Source organism: Protomyctophum parallelum, assembly GCF_964188405.1.
Source record: "Protomyctophum parallelum genome assembly, chromosome: 8".
In the NCBI taxonomy this organism is placed as follows: domain Eukaryota; kingdom Metazoa; phylum Chordata; class Actinopteri; order Myctophiformes; family Myctophidae; genus Protomyctophum; species Protomyctophum parallelum.
The window spans coordinates 47,363,718-47,387,183 of NC_139703.1; the positions used below are offsets into that span (position 1 = coordinate 47,363,718).

General features: G+C 43.3%; 2 protein-coding genes across 4 annotated transcripts; one reads left to right on the forward strand and one right to left on the reverse strand.

The window, feature by feature from the left end:
* Nucleotides 1–153: 153 nt before the first annotated feature.
* Nucleotides 154–16,652, reverse strand: zhx3a (zinc fingers and homeoboxes 3a). Of its 3 annotated transcripts, XM_083770735.1 has the most exons (4): nt 13,583–13,819; nt 7,525–7,647; nt 2,492–5,355; nt 154–1,630 (listed from the first exon to the last, which is right to left on the reverse strand). In XM_083770735.1, the coding sequence occupies exons 3-4, from the start codon at nt 5,152–5,154 to the stop codon at nt 1,597–1,599; spliced, it is 2,697 nt and encodes an 898-aa protein (XP_083626861.1). In that variant the 5' UTR covers nt 5,155–5,355; nt 7,525–7,647; nt 13,583–13,819; the 3' UTR covers nt 154–1,596. The 3 variants fall into 3 exon arrangements, with proteins under 3 accessions (XP_083626861.1, XP_083626862.1, XP_083626860.1); XM_083770736.1 differs by lacking the exons at nt 7,525–7,647; nt 13,583–13,819 and adding an exon at nt 16,541–16,652; XM_083770734.1 differs by lacking the exon at nt 7,525–7,647.
* Nucleotides 13,960–22,178, forward strand: fam83d (family with sequence similarity 83 member D). Its single transcript, XM_083770764.1, has 5 exons — nt 13,960–13,991; nt 16,495–16,992; nt 18,840–19,007; nt 19,165–19,289; nt 20,768–22,178. Exons 2-5 carry the CDS (start codon nt 16,510–16,512, stop codon nt 21,675–21,677), a joined length of 1,686 nt encoding a protein of 561 aa, XP_083626890.1. The 5' UTR covers nt 13,960–13,991; nt 16,495–16,509; the 3' UTR covers nt 21,678–22,178.
* The last annotated feature ends 1,288 nt before the right edge of the window (nt 22,179–23,466 follow it).

Here is a 23,466-nt window from a genome sequence, read left to right on the forward strand (position 1 = left end):
CGCATCTGCCTGGGTGACTGTGTAGCTTACATGATGCTTTGATAATTGCAATGAATATACATTCTGTGCTAATCATGCTACTGTAGGCTATGTACAATTAAACACATCTCAAAACACTGTGTTGCACACTTGTGGAAAATAACTAGACATTAATGCCTCGTGAGTATTCTGTTTATTTTGTAAAGATTTAGAAGTGTAGAAAGGATGATACAACAGTGCTTTATGATCAGACTATTTCATAAAAGTGATCATAACACCGTAAGTCCAGATTCCATTTCTCGAACCAAAATAAATTTGTAACATTCGACAAGTGCATACACTGCTGGTAGGAGATCAACCTCCAATTTAACTTTGGATGGTATAGCACCGTTCTTAGCCATTAGCAGCTTGACAAAGATGCAGCTCAATAGGATTCATGTAGTGACTATGTTTATATGAACACAAAGTTCTGACGAGAGGACTCTCCTCATTTGGCTCTCTAGCTAGCACAATATCTCACTCTGTCAGTGTAAGGATCAAATTCATAATTTTGCCTTTAGCAACATTTTTGCCAGTAACAAGATTTGATACATTTACAGTAAAAGTTGAACATTTCCAAGTGTACAGAAAGCAGCACAAGATTTTTTTTATTTTTCACAGATGTAGACCAACAGTGACCATCAATGCACTGGCAAGTAATTGTTTGGACAGCACAATAACTGTAAAGCAAAGTGATGGGCAGACAGGTCATATCAACACATGGACAGAGCTGAGTAAGGCAACGTTAGCGTGACAGGCTTCTCTGTTCGGTTTGCAGGGCAGTGTAGTGTAGTGATCTTGACAGATCTTTATTCTGGGGCAGTGTGAGTTTAGCATTGCTGTCTTCATTAGTGCATTTTATGTAAATAGTCTTGCGTGTAGCTGAACTGCGAAGTGATCACCAACATTTATACAGAACAGATCTAAATAAAACATGTTTGATTGCATCTGGACTTACAGTGACTATAGAAGAGTAAATAGAATTGAAAAACCAAATAACGGAATAAAGTAAAATTCAAGGCAGTGCTGAAGTACTGGTTGCTAAAAAAAAGTAAAAAATATCACAAAGCCAACAATAACATTTCTTGACACATCTCATGTTTGTCCAGTCAGTACAAACCCTCCTGTTTAGTGCAGTTTCAATCATATTATATATTTCTCCCTCAGCCCCAAAACAATATCTTTCTTCCCTCTCCTATGTCTTTTTTCTTTCTTTTTTTTCCATTCAAGTCAGTTTTCCAGTCAATGTGCATCTTTTCCCATTTCTTTCTCTTTCTGTCAGATCCCTCATACTGACCTCATTGTGCACCCTCCCCACACAACCACAAAGAAAGCATGAAGGGCTTAAAACATCACAGGACTCAAAGGTGACAAGTTCTTTCTTTTTGATGATGGCAGGAAGTGATGGGAGATGGAAGAGGAAGGAGGAGGGGTGGGGGTATTCACAGTTACAGTCAGAGTCCAGCGGTCCAGCTACAATCACATCTGCTGTCATAATGAACACTCCAGACCATGGCCAGGGAGTGAGCCAGCCTAACCGTCCTTTTTTCCCTCCGGGTGAGATTAGGGCATCTTCTGTCACACCTCCAGCATCTCCATTCTCAGGCGGTCCCTAGCGGCCGGGAAGACACAAACATGGAAGTGACACGTGTTAGGGCTGCCATGTACTGTACTTAAAATATGACCAATTATATTAGAAACAGTTTATGTCACTGATCCACATTTTGAAAGGGAGTGAAAAGAAGCCCGGATTCATCCGTCGTCATGATTTATTCACATATATTAGCACGCGCTCTCTCAATCTATAATTTAATGGCCCAGACTCCTACTTACCTAAAAATAGCCTCTAAAAACAGATCCTTGATTGTCTGAATAAGACACTCAACAACATGAGAGTGCATCTTTTTGCTGTCTTTTAAATGTATCACTACATGGCAACAACTAAGCGACAGACCTTGGTGGCTTTGACTGGCCTTTAGACATACATTTATAAAATGTACTGATGCAGAATTCAAATAGCATAAACCACGGGTGCCCAAAAGGTAGATTGCGATCTACCAGTAGATCACAAAGGCATGGCCCTAAAAATAAATACATCATTGAATTAAGGTGACTTGAGTGATTTACATCAAAATGGGCCTGTCGGCTTCTATAGTACTATAAGGTCAACGTCAATATCATTACAAAGTTACATACAAAAATCTACCAATTACAATTTTTCCCCTCTATATCCTATTCCAAGTGTGTTTGTCTTAAATATGTAACGCCAGCACTGCTATTCCAAAGCGCCCTCAGGTAAGAATTTTAACTATTTTCAACAATGTAGATCTTGTTGAGCTAGTCATTTTAAAAGTAAGTTCTTAAGTTCTTAAGTCAAAAAAGTGTGGGCACCCCTGGCATAGACAAATATTAAGAGGAAGTATTATGTAGTTTTCTTGCAGTGTAGTATCGTCATAAAAAGATGAAGACTTACCTGGCCTGGTTGGCGTCTGTCTGCTGATCAATGAATGACTGACTGGCCACCGGCTCCTGGTGGGCGTCTACTCTCTCAGACCAGGGATCCCGCAGAACGACCGGTTGCACCGATTCCCCAGCTCTGCCTTGCTCTGTGGCCTCCTCTGACACCATCGCACCCAACAGCGGTGGGTATGTATCCTGCCATACGACCTGCTGCTCCGAGTTCATTCCTGCTCCTCCATCAAGATGCTTGTTCACGTCTTGCTTCTCTTGAGCCATCAGAGGGTCTTTCTCCATCTCTGCGCAGACTTCTCCATGGCCCCTGGATGCCTCTGTATCCGCTGGCAGGCGTTGGTAGCTCTCCAGCCTTTTCAGCTGACCGTTCTTATGGATGTATCGGCTATCGCTAAACCAGCGCACCACCTCAGACTTGGGCAGGCCTGTCATAATGCTAAGCTCCTCGTACTGCTGGCTGCTAGGCCAGTGGGTGCTGGAAAACACGTGTCGGAGTATGTGCGCTTGCTCGGGGGACTTTTTGCCCCAGGAGGGCAAGAAAACGGACTGAGAAGCAGGCACCTCTGAGATTTCAGGCTTGAACTCTGGTACCGTCTCTGAGACACATTTTGCCTCAGGCTCGTTCATCTTCAACCGTTTCAGGTTGATCTTAATAGGGTCGACCCTCAGCTCTGGACCGGTCGTGTCTGCCTCGAAGTGGTCGTCCTCTTTAATGAGCTGCTGCAAAATCGACATGCCTTTGATCGGGAAGTCCTTGGTGCATTTACCCTCCTCTTCTGTGATGGCTAAGCCACTGCTGCTTTTGGTAATAACAGTGGTGCTGGTGATTTCATTCAGGGATTTGCTGGCATGGTTCAGGCTAGGGTCGCTGTTACAGGTGGCACTGGAACAGTCACTGCTAATACTGCTGTCGGTGTTGGGCGGATGGACGTAGCTGTTGAATTCATCATCTGCCTTTTTGATGTGGTCCTGATCCTGTGGGCCGCCGCCATTATGATCATTGCAGGCGATGTAGCTGCTGGTGTTGTTCATTATCACTTTGCTCTGGTTAGTGTTGAAAGTGAAACCTTCCAATCCAGACGGCACACTGTTACTTCTGACACTTGGCTTGCCAGTATAATCAGCGAGGCAGTGCTCCTCATTGTTGTTAGCAGAGCAACTGACAACGCTGTTAATGCTGCTGGTGGGGCTGCTGTTGTTCATTAGCTTCCTAGTGATGGCATCGCCGCCGTTACTACAACTGGAATGGCTGCTAATGCTGCTGCTGCTACTGCTTCTACTGCTGCTGGTGTTACTGACTGGGCCCAATCCGTTACTTTTATCTGTCTCCAGACTATTTTTGGCCAGTACCTGCGCTGTTCTGACCACTGATGGAAACCTTTGGGGGACAGCTGGGGCAGGATATGACACCCTGGTGACATGCGGGTTGGTTGACATGCTAGGCTGAGTGGCTATCAACCCAACAGGACTACCTTTAAAAGTGCCATAGGGAAGTTTGGTCATCTGGTAGTTTGGAGCCATTGGGCCTGTTTGGGGAGGCTGAGCAGTGACCGTGTGGTGACTTATGATGTGATTGACATGTTGCTGCGAAGCAGGGTTTTTGGGGGGCGCACCGCCCTGGAAGACGGTGTTGAACATCTTCCTCCTGGCCTCTTCGATCTCTTCGGGAGACCAACTTATGCCCTGCTTGAGCCTCTGGGCAGTAAACCACAGTTTGATCTGCTCTTCGGGGAACTCAGAGACAACCGTCAGATAGCAGAGTTCGGCTTTGGTCGGGTAGGGGAACTTGCCAAAGGAGGTCTTGAGAAAGCTGCTGGTGTCCATGGCAGCATCATAGGTGGGAATGCTGCTCAGAGGGATCATCACCTTTGGAAGGTCTTTATTGGAATCAGAGGTGGGGGAGGAGTAAAGCGAGGGAGTGTGCTGGTGAAAGACTTGATTGGACACCGTCGTCGTAATCAAATGATTGACAGTGGTCCTCGGCATAGTTGGGGCTCCAGAAAGACTGATCGCCCCGTTTTGGAGTTCAGGCACATTTGTCAGCATGCTGGGGTTTACCTCCTTTCCAGTGTCTATCTTCCGTACCTCCACAGTGTGGGAGACCACAATTTTTTTATGCTCCGCCTTGGCTTTCATCATCTTGGCGATGGGCGCTTTGATGAGGGAGAGCCCAGACTCTCTATAGTCCTCTCTACTGTCTGTGAAGAGTCTCTGCTCCACAGTGGTCAAACCGTCCCTCTTGTTGACAGAGAGGGAGGCCGTGATCAAACCCTCCATTATCCCAGGGTGGGCTTTAGCATTATGCAGGGCGAGGGCCTCGAAACGGATCACTGACACCCTACAGTTCAGGCAGTAGAAGGTGGGCTGGGCCCTGAAGTCTACGTGGCAGTTGTGCATGTGATCCAGGAAGTAGTTTAGATCTCTGGACTCAAAGCGGCACGTAGGGCAGCTGTATGTGCCTCCGCTCTCTCTTCCATTGCAAGCCTCGGGTTTGGAGGAGTTGTGGGAGAAATGGCTGGACTCCTCTCCAGAGATGCTCAGTATGCTATCCTCAGGGATTGTGGGCAGGAGTTCTGGCAGGCAGCCCAGTATGATCTCCTCACGCACATGTTTGGATTTGGACGGTATCATGCATGGTATGGTGGATTTCCTCTTGCTAGCCATTGTGGAGCCTGGTGTAGATAGGAGAATGACTGACTGGTTGTTGTCGGGTCAACTGAGAACAGAGGGCAGGTGGATTGTTGAGAGGGCCGGATGAACTTCAGTGTCATGGACCAGCCGCTATGACGTCACAGTGTTTCTTCATGTCTGCTGTCTGCCTCTTTAGGAGCGCTGTCACATGGATTTTAACAGCTCACTGGGAACCTATGGCAAAAAGAATAAAAGAGGAAAGTTTAACCCATTCTGACCTGAGATCAGATTCATACAAGGTTTCCGCCGGACAAACACTGGGTCTGATGAACCCATTCTGACCTGAGATCAGATTCTAAAAATGTCAGTCGCTCTTCGATTTTATTCAAAAATAGCAGACCTACAAGCTCGTATCGCGCCACTCGGTGGCGCGATATGAGCTTGTAGATCTGCTATTTTTAAATAGCTAAAGCATAACATGATGCTAGCACCAAAATGGGTGCCCGGCCAGAATGGGTTAAGACAATATGAATATATAATATATTAGTGAATTGCACGGCTATATCAATCATCTAGTCATACATTACACAGTGAAAAATGAATGCCAATATTTACACCGAAAATGATAAAATGTTTCCCAGTATCCTCTTTTAAAAGATGCATATTCAGTGGGTGTGATTCACTTCATTAGTAAGCTATAGTGGTAGAGAAAGATGTGTCTCACATTGCCAACTACGCTGTGTCAGGTTGTGTTGAGATGCCACAAACATGCAAATATATGCACACCCATGCAGGTTTGTGCTCACTAATGTTCAAATGATACAAGGTATTCAGAGCTTGTTCTTTGTCATAAAGAAACATCAACACTGGGTTTGTTTGTTTTGTATCCAACTTGGATGTGTAGGATAGCAATTTAAAGTTTTGAAAGCAACTGTGCCACTTTAGATTTTAGCTATATAGCAACATAAGCATTTCAGAAAACTCATCTCGCGATTTTGAGTGTGGTTGAGTGGTTCTCCAAAATAGATATACTGTAGGCCTACAAGCTCACAGCACGTCACGTTGTGCCGCACTGCGAGGTGGTACATCTGCTATTTTAGAAAAATCTTTTAAATGTATTTATAATTTTTAACACAATTCTTAGGGTCCACGCACTCCCTGGCAAAACATTTTCAGATGGGGGTCCGTGGCCAAATACACTGGTTTAGAAGCCATTTTAGAGGTAAGGTTGATATACAGTATATCTTGAGTTGACAAAGGTCAATATGTTGTGAGTTAACAGTCAAGCTAATGTTTTGTGACTTTCTATATTTCTATATAATTTCTATAATATTTTTTCTATATCATGCCACTCCTTCATATTACAGTGTCACGACCAATCGGGTGACTGATGTTCTATCAGTATGTTGTCAACAACAGTGATGACAGGAAACATTCTGATAATGTCTGACGAGGTTACTGCTAATACATCTGGAGCCATTTTATATAAAGCCTGCAAATGGGCCTGTCACTCAACAAGTAGGTGTGTACACCATTTACAGATCATTGTCTGTCCAAAACCATAAGACGTCTTTATGTTACAACTCGTATTCCCTAATACAGTTCTAGTGTAGAGATGGATATGGATTGTATCTCATATGTCTTAACCCTTCTCTTTCCTTCATGAAGCAAAACACGCCCCGGCCCCCAATGCAAGAATGTACACAAGCTTGCACGCGCACGCACGCACGCACGCACGCACACACTCACACACACACACACACACACACACACACACACACACACACACACACACACACACACACACACACACACACACACACACACACACAAAATGTAAAACAAGTCATATCTTTTCTGCTCCTTGCCCTCCAAATGAACCCTTGACATACACACCCACCTGCCGACAGCATGTAGTCAGTGCTTTCTCTCTCTCTCTCTCTTGTTCTCTCATGTACGCACGCCGCGCACACACACACACGCACGCACGCACACACACACACACACACACACACACACACACACACACACACACACAGTCTCTCTTCACACCTCTCCCTCCTTGAGCATAGTGGATGGAGACTGGTTGATGTGTGACATGCAGCTGAAAACTGCTCTCATTCTATCATAATCTATCATTTGGAATAAAACTCCTTCTTCCCAAGCCTCTCATCTTGGGGAACGAATATCAATGGCACAAATGACACACCTTACCACTCTAGAGCCTTGCATGGCTGTTACTGCACCTTTTAACGGCTCAACACTGCAGGGTTTTTTTAGGCCATAGCACACAAAAAAAATACAATGTCACACACTTCAGACATATTTTGTGTCACGCAGCGTTGGGCACATGCAGTCTGAAAAAACCTCCACGTGTACATTAACCACAGCCAGCCTGCTGACCTCATAAATAAAAGATGAACCTGTTCCGGAACTCCCCCCAAATGACTGGCCAAAAGTACACACTGATCCCAGACAAGCCTGTGACGTCCTCCCAAATGCCTCTTTCTCATTTCTGACGGTCGCCTTCTGACCAAAAAAAACAGAGGAAAACAAAACAAACACACAGGGGAAAAAACTAGGTCAGCAGCATCTTATGCAGTAATCCTGGTTCGCTGCATCCAGACGCAGGCTTGTGCTGTATGTTTCGCCGCTGGCGAGGTCATGATACTCCCTGATGGCACACACACACACACACACACACACACACACACATACGCACGCACACTCGATTAACCCCTGGTGAGGACACGGGTTCAGTGAGTTTGTTCCACTGCAACCAGGGATTTAGAAGTCGGTTCTCAAGAGACCTGGTTATGCTATATACTGTAAGTTGCTGAAAAAAGTATCCACAATCCATTTCCATATGACATTTGTTTAATGCAATGTCATCATACAGTAAGTCACCATATTTGGGAAATAGAAGCTGATGGGCTGTAATGTCAATTTATGGTAAATATGGTCATGGCAAATTGCTGTGTCTGGTGCTGCGGCCTAGGGAAGCCCCAGAGGGCATGTTGCTATATGTGACAGGCCAGACACTGGCCTGATAGAGAGAGAGCCTCTCCCCTAAACACTCAACTTCCTGCATGAGAAAATGCAAGGCAAGCCAAAAGTTGAGAAAAGGTTACATAAAGAATCAGGTCACCTATCGAAAGAATGGGTTGCTTTATCTCGCGGGCGAGACGTGCGATCAGACACAAGACAAGGGCTTTCCAGACAGGGAGCACCATTGAATGGCGCTCTCTGAAAAGCCTGGCCTCGTGTTTCAGCAGAAAGGTAGAGACAACGCTCAGACGATGGCTGTCCCCAGTGTGTCGTAGGTACCTGCACTGGCACTGGCACTGGGGCACAGAGAGGATGGAGCTCTTTTCATCTACACAGAGCTGGGGAGTTGTGTCTGAACTGAGGGAGAGTGACAGCACTCTCAGTCAAGCTGCCTCTATGCCCACACACTCATGGAAAAGGAGTCTCATGCATGGAACCAAAACCTAAACCGATTTCATGTGTGAACCATTCAGTTTTTTCACGACTTGCTTTTTAAAATAAAATGTGCTTAAATCAGATGTATAAATTAACAATATCATCTTTAAATCTTATATTTGTTCTACAGACTTATAGCATATTATGTAGACAGCACTATAATTGCATTGTATGTAGTCATAGCACGTCATAGTACATATGTATAGCATAGTAGTATAGATGTATAGTTTATATGTATAGCTTCATTATATAGATATTCCACTGTTACTTTCTTAGCTTACGCATGTTTCTTGATAAATGTTTTTATGTGATGTATTCCCATGCTTTTTTGTTCTTGCTTAATGTAAGTCGCTCTGGATTAAGAGCGTCTGCTAAATGCCTAAATTGTAAAATTGTAAATTGTTCTATAGTTTAAAGTTAGTTTGGTGTACTGCTCACGTTTCAACCAATCCATATTCTAACCCCCCAAAATGCACAAAATGTATTATTTTAATTGCCTCAGAAATTGCTGTTACACAAAAGGCAAGGTGCATGTAATGTACTTTGCTACTAGCGTAAAGGGGAACAGGGTAAAGTGGTTGCTAGACATCAAAATTTAATTCAAAACAGCTGCACTGATTCAGACACTCCCAGTTGGTTGGGTCACCTACAGCTGACATTAACAGAGATTGGTGTTTGTTGTGCCACTTGTCACATGAATTAGATTGTGGAAGTGAGACAATGAATGATGACAGCATGTACAATATTCCACCTCCTCCGACACATCCAAATCACACATGCACCCATGATATTGTAGAATGCAATACACACATGCACGCACGCGCGCGCACACACACACACACACACACACACACACACACACACACACACACACACACACACACACACACACACACACACACACACACACACACACATACAGTCTCCTTGCAACTCCCTACAAATTAACACCTGCACCATTCTGTGAAATTTCTCTTTTAAACAAAAAAACTAAGAAAACATCTCTGATGTGGTTGCCACAAGAGACAGTGAAGATAACGGCTGACATGGTGTTGCTTTATGACAATATTTTCTTACAATTTGTCTTGACAACAATTCACAGCTGTCTTGAGAGCTTGTTTCCATCAAAGAACAGCTCATATCACCTGTCATATCACCACATCTGTGGTGGTGGCAGTTGGGCGTGGCAGGGAGGAGTGGGGGAGGGCAGAATGATAAAAAAAAATCAGTTTAGGGACAACATTTTCTGCCAAATGTCCATTAAATAGATTAACGTCATGTGAGTGTATCAGCTGGACACCCAAATATAAGCCAGAGACAGAGAGCAATTATTCCATTGCACAGCAAAAAGATTGGGAACAATGGCGCCTCATTTCTAAGAGAAACATGATCCATGCCGGGAGCCTTCAGACGACAGACTGTCTATCTGCCATCATTCTGTTTCCTGCACGTCCGTGTCAGTCATGCCCATCTGTGTGGAGCAATGTGCTATGGACAGTATGGATGGAGTTTTCTCAGACATGGGCACTCCTTTCGCTGTGCACGTGGCACGCTTGCCAGCATGCACAAGTGGCGAGCTCCACACTTACGTGTGCTGAGAAATAATTCAAGAGTCATCAGGGTCATTACCACACTGCTAATATGGTAATGCTAATGCTAATATGCATTAGTCCAGCATATCCACCATGTATACGCATCTGCCCCCCCCCCCCCCCCCCCCCCACACACACACACACACACACACACACACACACACACACACACACACACACACACACACTCCCATGTGTTCCGGCTTCCTTCCAAAGACATAGCCTTGGTGTGTTGGCTCTGTCTGGCCCTGTGCTGGATACCCATGTGGGTGTGTTGGTGTCTGAACGTCTGTTGAGACGCAGGTGTTGTTAGACAACGATCTCCTACACCCCCAACCCCCCCCCCCCCCCCCTTTTCCTCCCAGACTGCAGCCCCATCCGCTGGGAGACCAGTCAGTGATGCCACTCATGTGTTAACATCGCCATGGCAACCCCTCTCTTCCCGTTGCCCACCACACCGCACACTGGAGTCACTCGCCCACGCCCACCGACCTCAAGACACACACACAGTCACACACACACACACACACACACACACACACACACACACACACACACACACACACACACAGAGAGAGAGAGAGAGAGAGAGAGAGAGAGAGAGAGAGAGAGAGAGAGAGAATTCCTTAGACTATACGTCCGGTACAAGACAAACTAGATCCACATGACCTGCCACCCATATTTGAAAGGTCCATTCAGTGTGTTTCAGATAAGTTGCAGTGGTCAGTAGTGAAGACGTAGTTTATTTTCTCCCTTTTTGTCCGCAGCCATACAACAATACCTGCACTGTACTCGTCTGTTGTCTTCATGACATAGCTCTACATGAAAGAAAACACGAGTGCAATATACATTGCAGGCGACCTTCTGTCAATGTTATTATCTTGTTAAAGCAGCAAAGTGCAGGCCTGAGGACTGAGTGCAGTATAACTACTGCTACTCTTCCTGTTGGGCGCATCTTTGCCTGAACTGAACTGTTTCGTGTTATAGAATATAGAGGACGCTCACTGCTGAAATCTTACATTGTTCTCTAAAACCCTCTATCTGTGGCCCACATGAATGACAAACAAACCATGTTGTGCGATGGGGAGGGGGGAGAAAATTGTGAGTCATGCATCCTTTTTCATCACTTTTGATGAATAACTCCTTCAGTTCTGTAGCCAGCACTACAGGCATTGATTTGGCAACTTAAAAAGAAAGGGAAGAAAGATGGCGGCATACCGCAAATATTGTACTGTCCATCCTAAAATGGCTGACATCACAGCCTCTTGCAACTGCCAGAGCTTGGCAAACTCCTGCTGCTGCTGACCAAACCTTTCTTGCATAGGACAAAGTGTCAGGGATTGCTATCCCCTCGAGGCTTTTTTTTTTTTTTCAATGCAGAAGTTTCTTTTGGTTGGAACAGTGCAAACGCACACTGTCTAAGTAAGTCGCTTTTGAGGGCTTTTGGGCTGCGATACCAGAACAGTGGTCCTGTGACAAAAGCAATAGGAAAGGATGAAAGCCTTGAATAAAAACTGAACCTGTATAGAAAGGCATCCTTTCAAACTGAGAGGAAAAAACAGTACGCACTGCTGTGCTTTGGAGAGAGTTCTGTAAGGACCACTTGGTATGCCATTATCATGAACGCTTGTTTGTACAGAAACGGCTTGGAAATAGATCTGGTTGGCATTAGATAGTTGATTTTCCTCTCCGAACTGAACTACACTTGATGTCAGCTAAAACTGCAAATCATGACCATATGACCTTCCTCTGTACTCTGCTCTGGCATACAATTCACAGTAAACTGTAGGCCGCACATAAGAACCTATTATTTCACTGCTACTGGCAGAAATCTAAATCTAAAATCCTAAAAGTCCTGTATAGTCTTACAGTAAAACATAAGGAGTGGCTTGGAAGATTTTCTTTCCTCCTTTTTTTGTGGAAGGGGAGTGGGCGCATGCAGTCCATTACGTTGTGTCTGTGTGTACAAACACACTCTGTTATGGCCATAACGAAAACTGTGAGCTGTCCCTAATTGCAGGGAGTAAAGGATGAAAGGCAATATGCCTGGCCTCATTAGACCAGTTCCGAGAAGGGAGATGGAAGAGCGTTCCCAGGGATCCACAAAGGGAATTGACATTCCCCCATGGTAACCCTCCTGCTGGAGTGAAATCTTTCTACGGACCAACATTACTGAGCCAAGCTGGACTGAGTCCACCAGATCTGGACGATAAGAGCTCATATACCTTTGTTATTTCACTGTAATGGCCTGCCAATTAAGAATATGAGTGATTGGATATTCAATGTCAAGGGTTCGAGTGTATGTCATTGCTTTTAGTTGCAACTGAACAGGATAATTTCAGCACCCATTTTTGTATCGTCATGACTGAACAAGTCTGAACAATTTATAGTAGGCTATGTATAATCTAAATTATATGAAACTAGTGTATATATGCTTAAATGTCATGTGAAAATGTGCTTGCTTTGAGAGCAATTTGAGACACTCTAAGCAACATTAGTCAGCAAAGAGGTCCCTCCCCTAACGGACAGAGAGACACATGGCAGTCACAGTTTACTCAACATTAATACACATGAGCTATTTGTGTATTTAGTCTAGGTTATTATACTGTAAATACGCCGGCTCCTCTATTAGATAACCTATAGTTATGAGTGTATTAGTTTGCACAGTAATGATCAAATGTAAGGACAATATATTGTATTGTCTGTCTGGCTTGAGCAGCTGCACATGTTGGTGAGAGAGGAAGACGAGGAAATGAAAGAAGAGTTCTGTAGCCTACATAGACATAAGGCCTACCTTTTATCCTGATCGGAGGAAGGGATTTGTTGGAGTTGAAAATACATACTGTATATAAGCTGATAGTTCGCATGTGTTTCGAAAATCTATGGGAATGGACGATAACTTAGTCATAATTATGGTGTTGGACAGTTTCAAAAAGTACATTTTTAACAACTGCAAATATTCTATTTCACTACGGGAGAAATATACTGCGTTGTGCAATAAAATATCCAAAGACGTCACATTGTATAGCGTGCGAGAGCGCAAGACGGAGGAAGAATTACATTCTTGAAACTGTAACAAACTGACAAGTTAACCCGTTCCCTTCACAATGCTGTGGGCAAACACAGCCTCTCAGCTTACTTGCCAATAGCGATCTGCAACTCTCAGAGGGATATAACCTAATGAATATTCCCCCCCAAAAAATACTAACTCGGCACCCCCTCCACCCCCACCTACTGTCGCCATTTTATACATTGGCGACTTCATATAACTGCCTAGACTACAGCATAAGATAGAATGCAATAGCGATCTGTAATTTCAGTAAACAACTTGGGATCATGCCTCGCCAATAATAAAAACGATTCGGTTTGACAAGATGCATCCTTACCTTAATAGTTAGTCGGGGAAAATGGAATCCCGGTATTAATATATAAATGAATAATTTTAGATTAGCTCCGTTCGTTGCGCTTTGAGAAGGGGAGGGGGTGGGACCTCTCCTCAAGTGAACCCGGTGAACTGGCGTGAACCCGTAAGTGACCACAGTAAGGTACATTACCTCTGCCACTGCCTCCTGCACTGTATGGACACACAGCTAACAACTATGGTCGGCGGTGCAGGACGAGGCAGCCAAAATTATAGCGAGTGTATTTCCTATGAACACGTGATTCAAAGCGTCACCCAAAATCTAAAAGCTCTTTCATCTAAATTTTGGAGAGGGCGGGGAGGGGATGGGAGGGGAGGCGGGGGGACGCTACATATATTGAGCATGGGCACAGTCAGACACGACGACGTTAAGGGTAAGTAAGGCAGTGCTCAGTCAGAGAAGGACATACAGGCATCAACAATGTGTAATAAGAGTCAAGAGGGTAAATAAATCATAACTCTCTCTGTATATCAACTCAATATTTTAGTGTGCATTTTGGGCATCTGCATGGGCTCAGTGATTGTAGCTGCGTTTCACAAGCTTTGACCTAAAATCTTCTTAATCGGGTCATGGAATTTCAGGGCTCTGTAAATAATAATAATCTTATGACAACAGCTTTTTCCAAGTAGTCCTACATATCAATTATCACGTCTCACCAACTCAACATCCGATAGGCTACTATAGGAATCAACTAGGCCTATAGCATATTAAAGTAGGATAATATATAGGGGCTCCTATGGCCCTGGTCCAGAGCGTCAGTGAGTCTTGACTTTGACCCTGTGAGAGACTCGCTGACGCACTGGACCAGGGCTAGGGCCTTCACAAAACTCTATGGCTAGGGCGCCCGGTGGCATGGTGGTCCAGGCGCCTTATGGGCTCTGGCCTGGTAGCGCCCTAGCAGCGCGTCGCGTGTTCGAGTCCCGCTCATGATCCTTGCTGCATGTCTCTCCAACCTTCCTGTCAATCTTCACTTGAAATTATCAATAAAGGCAAATTACAAATACAAATAGGCTAATATAATTAGATATAGACTACTTATTAACATTAAACAGACACGTTATTAATTATGAGGACATAAATCAGAACGCAATTTTGTGCATGTCATTTAACTTGTATTTGCCATTGTAACCATTTAACCAACACATGAGCTTGTACATTTTTCTATTGTTGGTGCAATTCTTATAAAAGAAAATCAGGCATATAGGCAACCTCAACCCTTAAAGCCCTCATTTCTGTTTCATTATGAACCGACTCATTTTATTAGTGGTGATTTTAGTAGGCCTATTGTATTATTTTAGTGACTATTCTTTTAAAGGTATATTCAGTGATTTCACTCAAAAAACCTTAGGTTTCGTTTTTGGCTGTGGGACCCAACCTTTCGTCCAATCAGGATAGAGAGTCAAAAACGAAACCTAAGGTTTTTTGACCCCCAGGGGTTAACTGGGGACAGGAAGGAACTCCTTATATGGCCAGCACACTCTATAGTAGGGAGGATTATCACAACAAAACAAAAAAATAAGTGATATTTGAATTAAGTGAAATCACTGAATATACCTTTAACTATAGAGTTTTAGATTTTACATTATAGGGCCTACTAGTTAGCATTGAATTCCCTTCAATTTGCATTTTATGTAGGCCTATATTGTTGAATATCTGTCTGTCTGTCATCTGTCTACGCCGGTATAACCTCCATATAACCTATTGTTATGCTGCCTCTTGGAGACAGAGAGTCTCCTTTGTGTTTAGGGAACTATACTGCTGGTCATCAAATTATTGGCTTGACAAAAACTAAAAAGTCCATGAATTCAACTCAAGTCTCCATGGGGCAAACTAGTCTATCCCTTCATAATCTAATATATCTAATATATATATCTAATGTCTAATAACCCCATGCAGCCTGAATCTTGATCTAATTGCAAAAAACCCCATAAATCAACCATTTATTACACACACACACACACACACACACACACACACACACACACACACACACTTTTTTTGATTGATTGAAATATTTATTAACAGTTTGTAGAATTTACAGTACATTTTAAGCACAAACTCAATACAAAGACTGTCAACTGTGAGTGGACGACCCAATTAAGCATTACACTTGTTTACAACAGGGTCCACATTGTTCAATTCATCAAAACATTTAAAGACATACAAACATTTAGAGACATACAAATAGACATTTCTATGTAGCTAAATGCATCATATGGGAAGCAAAAAAGGGAAAAGATACAATATACAGTGAGGGAAAATGGGGTGGGGGGGGATTCAGATTTTACAGAGGCCAGTTTCGAATTGCAGCCATCCGTAGGTGCCCTTTGAGAGCGGTTTTGAAGGAGTCAAGGACACACACACACACACACACACACACACACACAGCTGCGTTTCTAGAAAGCTCGAATTAAAAGATTCATAACTGAAATTCCTCAAGCATGTCTGTTTTCTCTCTCTCTCTCTCTCTCTCTCTCTTCCTGTTTGTATGGGATTCAAAAACAATCCCTGTCTGTACAGTGTAACTACAGTGTACTAGCCAGACCTTGGGCGGGTAGAGAGGGATGTACCATTCGATTTGTTTGCCTCCAAATGGACCAATGGGCGTCGGTTTGCCTCAGAGCGACAGCCTCAACCGAGTTTATAATCCATCGTACGACGGTGCTGCGCTCCGAAAATCGCCGTTCTACAAGTCTACGAAGCGCGCCGGACGCAGCGCGTCGTGGACTTGTAGATCGGCGCTTTTCGGAGGCTTTTACAGCTTTACATTCAGGTTAGACAGCCAATGCGAGGGGCGACTTACCGACGTCGACGCGGAAGCGAAATACAAATTCTCTCCCAGTCTGTTACCTGTTCTGCACGTTTTATTCAAAAAGACAAGACTCATCATCATGGCGCTATCGCAATGTTTAGACGACTCACCGGCGAGGTGGGGTCCAAAGAAGCCGGGGAACGATCTGAATCTTCAGGAGTTGTACAATGAAAGACACCGGCTGGCGTTGGAAGAGCTCGTTTCTGGGGGGATCGGCAACTTTTTGGATTTTCTCCGGAAAGAAAAAATCCCGAACTTTCTGTCCGACGATGAAATGCAGAGGATCACCCACTCGGCGGTGAAGCCGCGGTTTTCAGTGACAGTCCACGGAGACGACCCCATGGAGCAGTCTGTGAGCGCTTCGATGGACTGCTCCTCCGTCACATATTTCCCCGAGCTCTCGGACGCGGAGCCTCCGCTGTTGGAGATCGGTTGGCCTGCCTTCACTACGGGCTCCTACCGAGGGGTCACTCGCGCTGTTGCACACTTCCAACCCAGTTATGGCGAATGCATTTATAGTTGCAAGGAAGCTGCGAGACGAATGATTAAAAGTGCTAAAGAGGTAGAGACACAAAACAATCTCTTTAGAAAGGCTTATGACTTATTGTTTTTAACCAGTTTATATCCAGTCCAGCTAAATATCTATGGCCTACTAAGCCTACTAATTTCGGTGAATTACAGTAGAGTGAGACAGTGAGTAGACCTATAACATCTAAAAATACATTTCTATCTCTAAGCAGCTGAGCTGGTTCATATGTAGTTCATATGTGCAAATAGCCCAAGATTTAGACTCGTAGCGTTTTGTTCGATTCTGACGATATCACTCGTCAGAATCGAAAAAAAACGCTACGAGAGTCTAAATCTTGGGCTAATGTAGCATGTATCTGACTTCTCTTCCCACCAGCCACCGATTTTGGGGGTTAACTTTAGGGCCATCGTCAAATATTGTATGGTGGACCTGTTGGGATCTGTAAGTTTAAATGTCAGGCTGGATGACAAGAATTCCACAGATATTATTATTATGAATTCTGGTGTGCCTGAACATGCTTTGCAAATGTTGGTGAGGATGGGTTTGTAACCAGAGGCTGTATATCAGTATCAAATTACATATTACTTACACAATGGAGGGTGTATTGTAATATGAAAATGGGATGTCTGGGAAGAAGAAATCCTAACCACATTAAAGCGCAAATAACATGCATTTTAAAACTGCTTTTAATATTTAATAATCATATTGTCTATGTCCCTCAAAGTTATTTCTAATGGTTTGAGCCTCAATCACCACTCTGATATAACCAGGCCTTGTCAATTCTTTCTGGACTTTGAAAGCAGTTTTAGCTGCAGTACCACACTGTCCTGAGATGGAGAGGGTGCTGATATGCATATTATTTAATATTTGAGTCATTATAATACTAATGCTAGATAAAACCAGGCTTGTTTCCATTCCATGCCAGCTTGGAAAATCAACAATGGTGGACATTGTAAACAAAGTGGAAATGCAAATTTGCAACTGAAGACTGAAGAAATGGAGGAATTATACAAAGTAGGGTGACATTGATGACATCACGATGAGGCCAAAATCAGTCGAGCTGTTTCTGAGAGCAATTTCCATTAAAACACCCATATGACATGAAGGCCTGATTGTTCAAAATTGGTTATTTGTGGGGATAGAAAACACACATGGGAGCTCCAAAAACACAAAATAAATTGAAAAAGTAAAATTTTATGTTATAGGTCCTTTAAAATGAATATTGTACATTTGTCCCTTTGAAATGTACTAGCGCAGATCGTACAGTAAATTAACTATACCACCTTTTATGGCACACTGCACTGTGAATGTCATGTGCAGAAAATGTATAGGCCTATTGTTAACTTTGCACATTTGCACACGTAGTAACCTTGTGTTTTGAATGCTGGGTGCCTGGTGTTGATATGTAGTGAGTACTGAGTACTGACTGGTCAGTACTGAGTCAGTACTGAGTACTGACCTGTACAACGTCCTTACTTAGCTAGAGCTATGGACCAGAGCTAGTCCTTACTAAGCCTCAATGACAGCACTAGTCTGAAACAACTGAGAAATGTCTTCATTGCGTTGCACACTGCACGTTTACAACACAATGTGAAATTCCAAATGTACTTGTGACAAAACCGAAAAATGCAATGATCCCTACCACGTCCACTTGTCTCCTGTCGGGATCCCATTTGTTTGCTGACTACTGATTGTCATGGTAACAAACCACAGTCAAAGAGACGCTTTGCACATCACAGTGTGTCCAACAGAGAGACGCTGCCTCTATGTTTGAGAAAGCCTTGGATCATAATGAAAACACAATCACACTGCATCTGGGATAGCAAAGCTGCAGCCCAAAATAAATTATATTACTTACTAGAACATTGTTTTCATTGCAGGTTATTGCCATAGTTACAGACTCTCTGACAGACCTGGATATCTTTAAGGATCTTAAGGAGGCATGCACACTCCGAAAGGTCCCTGTCTACATCCTCCTTGATCAGTCATATGCACCCTCTTTCCTCAAGATGTGCAGCAACCTTGGTTTGAGGTTGGATGACCTTCAGGTTTGTGGTTGATTTAGTAATAGGCCTACTGGGTGTGGTTTTGATGTTTACGTTCAACTGAACTGTAAAAGGTTGTGTTTTTAACATTTGATGTAACATGTATCTCCCTTGAATGTTGTTTTGAAAGAGCCTGTATATTTCTTTGTTTAATCCTTAGCAAATGCGAGTGCGAACCATAACCGGTGCAACATATTTCACAAGATCAGGTGCAAGGATTATGGGTCAAGTTCATGAGCGATTCATGCTGATTGATGGAAACAGAGTGGCTACAGGCTCCTACAGGTAATGCACTTAACAGCTCCACTTAAGTACAATAAGAATTCCATGCTAGAAAGCTTTTTTACCTTTCTTTGTAGTTGTTAAGTCCCCACCAAAGATGTCCAGGTGTTTTTTGTGTGCAAAAACTCCTTATTGGCTATTTCCCCTACCATAAGCCCTAATTGAATTGCATTGAATTGAATGGGAATTGAATGGGGCTATGGGGTGTTGTGCTAATTCACTTATTTCCATCGAAATAAGTAGTAAAGTGTGCCGCTTGGGATATTATTTACATTATGAAGAGAGGATATATACAACAAATTTATTTTGAGCGATGGAAATAAGCGAATTAGCACAACACCCCATAGCCCTATTCAATTCCCATTAAATTCAATGCAATTCATTTAGGGCTTATGGAAGGGGAAATAGCCAATAAGGAGCTTTTGCACAAAATAACACCTGGACCTCTTTGGTGGGGACGTAACAACTACAAAGACAGGTAAGAAACCCTTTTAGTATGGAATTATCCTTTAAATGAAGAAGCTTTGATTGATTGAATACTTTATTAGCCACCCCATTCAACTGTTATCAGCAGTTTGTGGTATAGGTGGTGGCTTATTTAAGCAGTCACACTGCTCAGTCAAACTAATTAGACTCTGATGCACAAAAATACAAATCAACCATCCCCACAGTCCACATACATGGAGCTTCTATAATTCAGAAGAATATAGAGTATGAGTATGCTCTGGCTTGTAGTATCTTGCACCTCTCTTAAATAACCTGGGACTGTGCCCCATCAAGCAACGTATCGATGGGGACTTTCTTTGAACAGCTGGGGCTGGTGGGGCTGGCAACTACGAACCCCAACAGGCCATGAGTATGAGCCTGAGTGCCTACAAGCCCCAATAGCCTGGTTACAAACCCCCAGCTGGCTATACGCCCCCAGCTGTTCAAGGAAAGTCCCGATTGTTACATTATTTTAGCTGAATAGTTGTGGTCCCAGATTATTTAACAGAGGGGCAAGATGATACAAGTCAGAGCAGATGAAACATGCTGTCATGACAGAGGCTCTTTCTACAGTGTGTAGAACAGGTGTGTAGTCAACTTAAACACCAACTCAACTTCATCTTTGTCACATCACAGATTTACAGGTGTAATTCGGTGAAATTCTTCATCATACAAGCTCCCATCTTCACATGCACAAATTAAATATTCGCCTCCCGTTCACTTCTATGCAAGTGAAGGGGTGGATCTTCCATGACCGGCGGTGAAGCAAATTTGCAACTCCTGCCTCATATTTACCGGTAGTTCAATTTAGGTGAACTCTGTCATGGATTTAGCCACTGCATACGATAGCCACTCCCCTGCATTTGCACATGCATGACATGATTGACATATACATAATTTGTTTTTAACAGGTCAGGTGTGCCTGCTGAAATCACCCACCACCCACACCACAGCATTTGTTCAGTTATGTTTCTAAATTCCATTATTATCTGCAGGTTCAACTGGACTGATGGTAAACTGAACAGCAGCAACCTCATTGAGCTGTCTGGACAGATCACAGAGAACTTTGATGAGGAGTTCCGCATCCTTTATGCCCAGTCCCTGCCTATTGGTCCTCGGTTCCCCTCCAGTGCTCGCAACAGTGGTATCTATGACCACCTGCTCATCAAACACTCAGTCCTTGCCTCCCCTCGTAAGGAGAGGACAGTGGAGCCAGTATGTCTGACCAGCACACCGAACCACAAGTCTCGGGCCCAGGTCCCTGAGTTACAGCCCCCCTGTGAACCCCTAAATGGGAAGATGGGTCATAAAAGCGGCCCAGCATCTAACTCCTCCACCATAGGTGAGGAATCTGTTGAGCAGCAGCAACAAGAGGAGATCCTGGCTGACAGCGCCCCCCAGTGCTTAGCTACCCATACCTCAGCAGTCATGGAGCTAGTAAATCCCACCACTGTGTCCTGTCAGGTCTCCACTCAGACTGGCAGCTCCATAGCAGACAGTGTCACCCAGAGCAACAAACAGTGTTTGCCCCAGCACACAGGCCAACAGCAATCAAATCCTATAACATCTACCACTAGCAGCAGTAACCCACCGAGCACCACCCAGTCTTGTGTTACTTCCCCCTCATCCAATTCAAGCTCTGCATCTCCAAGATGGCACACCACCCACCATGGACCGGACAGCCGCCCTCCCATCCATCAGGGTTCAGTAGCCGCAGACGGTGACCTGAGGGACAGCTTCCACAAGCTGTCCAAAGAGCGCCAGCAGCGCTACTGTACCATCCGCAGTAAGCTGGAGCACATGAAGAGCATGTTGTCCCACAGGCAGGAGCTGGCGGATGTCACCAACTTGACTACAGGACCAAGCGTGCACATGCAACACAAGACACAGACAGAGTGTGTGTAAACGTATGTTTTCTCATGCCAATAAAGCCCTTTGAATTGAAGTGTACAGGGGTGGAATCCGGCCCTGCTTGTGGACAATGTGGGTGTGGGCACATTGCCAAGAATCAGATGTGTACAGTAATAGGACTCTCGTGCCTGATGTCAGCTTCAGCGACAAAGTGTCTTTATAACTGAAAGAAATAATAAATTGTGAAAGCATAGCATCAACAGTTTAAGATTTTTGTGGAGCGAAACCTTGTGCAACAGAAGTATCGAGCAGTACTGCCGGGAATTAGGGATTTAGGTTAGGAATTAGGAGAGGGGTTGTTAGAATATTTTGTAAGTGTATGCTTTAAGAATGGGTTTGGGGCAATATAATTTCAACACTACTGTGCCTTTTCCTTTAATAACTACTTCTCTTTACACTTTGTGCCTTGACTGTAAGAGAAATGTAATTGACAACTGATAGAGAATGTCTAGAGAATGTTATTCTGTCCAGGTCAAGGAAGACTTGAGTTAGAATTATTTGATTTAAAATCCAAAATATCATATATATGCTGTGAGTCTTGTTCATAGAATGCATGGATATTTGAATGTAATATACAACTGCTGTGCCTGCATTCTATCATGATTGCAGTGTATTATTTGTGCATTGAGGAATAAAATATCTGAAAAAAGAAAAGAAAGAAAGTTGTATTTTCTCAACAAAAAGTTGTATTGTCCCATTTGTACATTTCTTTGGTGAACCATCAGACAAGTTCAGATGTGCCTTGGGATTTGAGACTGCAATATAAGGTACAACTGTACAAAAAGTTGTGAATAGTTTTTTATTTATTAAAACTATATCAGTATTTTGTGTTTACTAATTTCCCAATATAATGGCAAATGTACTTTACTTAGTTTTCTTTAAAAAAAAGATAATAAGCAGCTGTTGTCCTGTTCAGCTGTGGATCAGAATAGCACACATTTTGTGCCCCATAATGTTAATGTGAAGATAATCTACTACTAAAACGTTTATGTAAGTTTATAATTGTATGTCTGTATTTGAATCTGTTTGTATGGTCACGGTACCATCTGCATCAGTACGCATGCATTTGTATGGTCACGGTACCATCTGCATCAGTTCACAGCTCATCACACCACTCAGTCACACCAGTTTGGAATCAGCAATCACCACCACACCCTATAAAGCACAGCACTTTTGTCTCAGTCAGTCAGTGAGGTTCTCAGTCAATGAGGTTTACATCACTGACTGGACTGTGGCAGGTCTGTATCCCTTAAGTTCTTCTTAAAACATTTTACCATTTTTACTCTTCATTACAAAGCATTATATTAACACTGATACTGATGATTGGTTTTAGACCTCCTAATACACACTGGTGAACCGAACTGATGAGCTGGATGAGCTGTAGAACTTGAACTGAATTGGTGAGTTTATAGTTTGAAGTGTTTGAAGTGTTTTGTTTGATTTTGGTTATTTTCATTTGATGTTTGAAACTTAAAGGATTATTTGATTTGACATTTGTAAGTGATTGTTTGATTTGTATGCTTGTAGATCAGCTGTTTTGATTATTTTGATAAGATATATAATTTGGCCAGGTTTTTCCCTTTATTCCATGAAACCCCATGAATGATGATGATCACAATGGAAAGCTAAATCCCAGAACGAGAACCTGTTTTCTGTCCTACCTGGACGGTAGGACCTGATTCACTCAAATAACCACTCCATACACTGCCTCACATTAACCCTCTGACTTGGAAATGACTTTGACTTTGGACAAATATGAACAAGTGACTGAGTCTACTTTTGG

Bases quoted from the DNA above. Each gene is read 5' to 3' on its own strand.
- fam83d (XM_083770764.1), top strand. From the start codon at position 16,510: ATGGCGCTATCGCAATGTTTAGACGACTCACCGGCGAGGTGGGGTCCA. The intron at 19,008-19,164 runs GTTTGTGGTTGA...TTTAATCCTTAG, and splicing joins TGAGGTTGGATGACCTTCAG to CAAATGCGAGTGCGAACCAT. The intron at 19,290-20,767 runs GTAATGCACTTA...TATTATCTGCAG, and splicing joins GTGGCTACAGGCTCCTACAG to GTTCAACTGGACTGATGGTA.
- zhx3a (XM_083770736.1), bottom strand. From the start codon at position 5,154: ATGGCTAGCAAGAGGAAATCCACCATACCATGCATGATACCGTCCAAA. The intron at 1,631-2,491 runs GTAAGTCTTCAT...CCCGGCCGCTAG, and splicing joins ACAGACGCCAACCAGGCCAG to GGACCGCCTGAGAATGGAGA.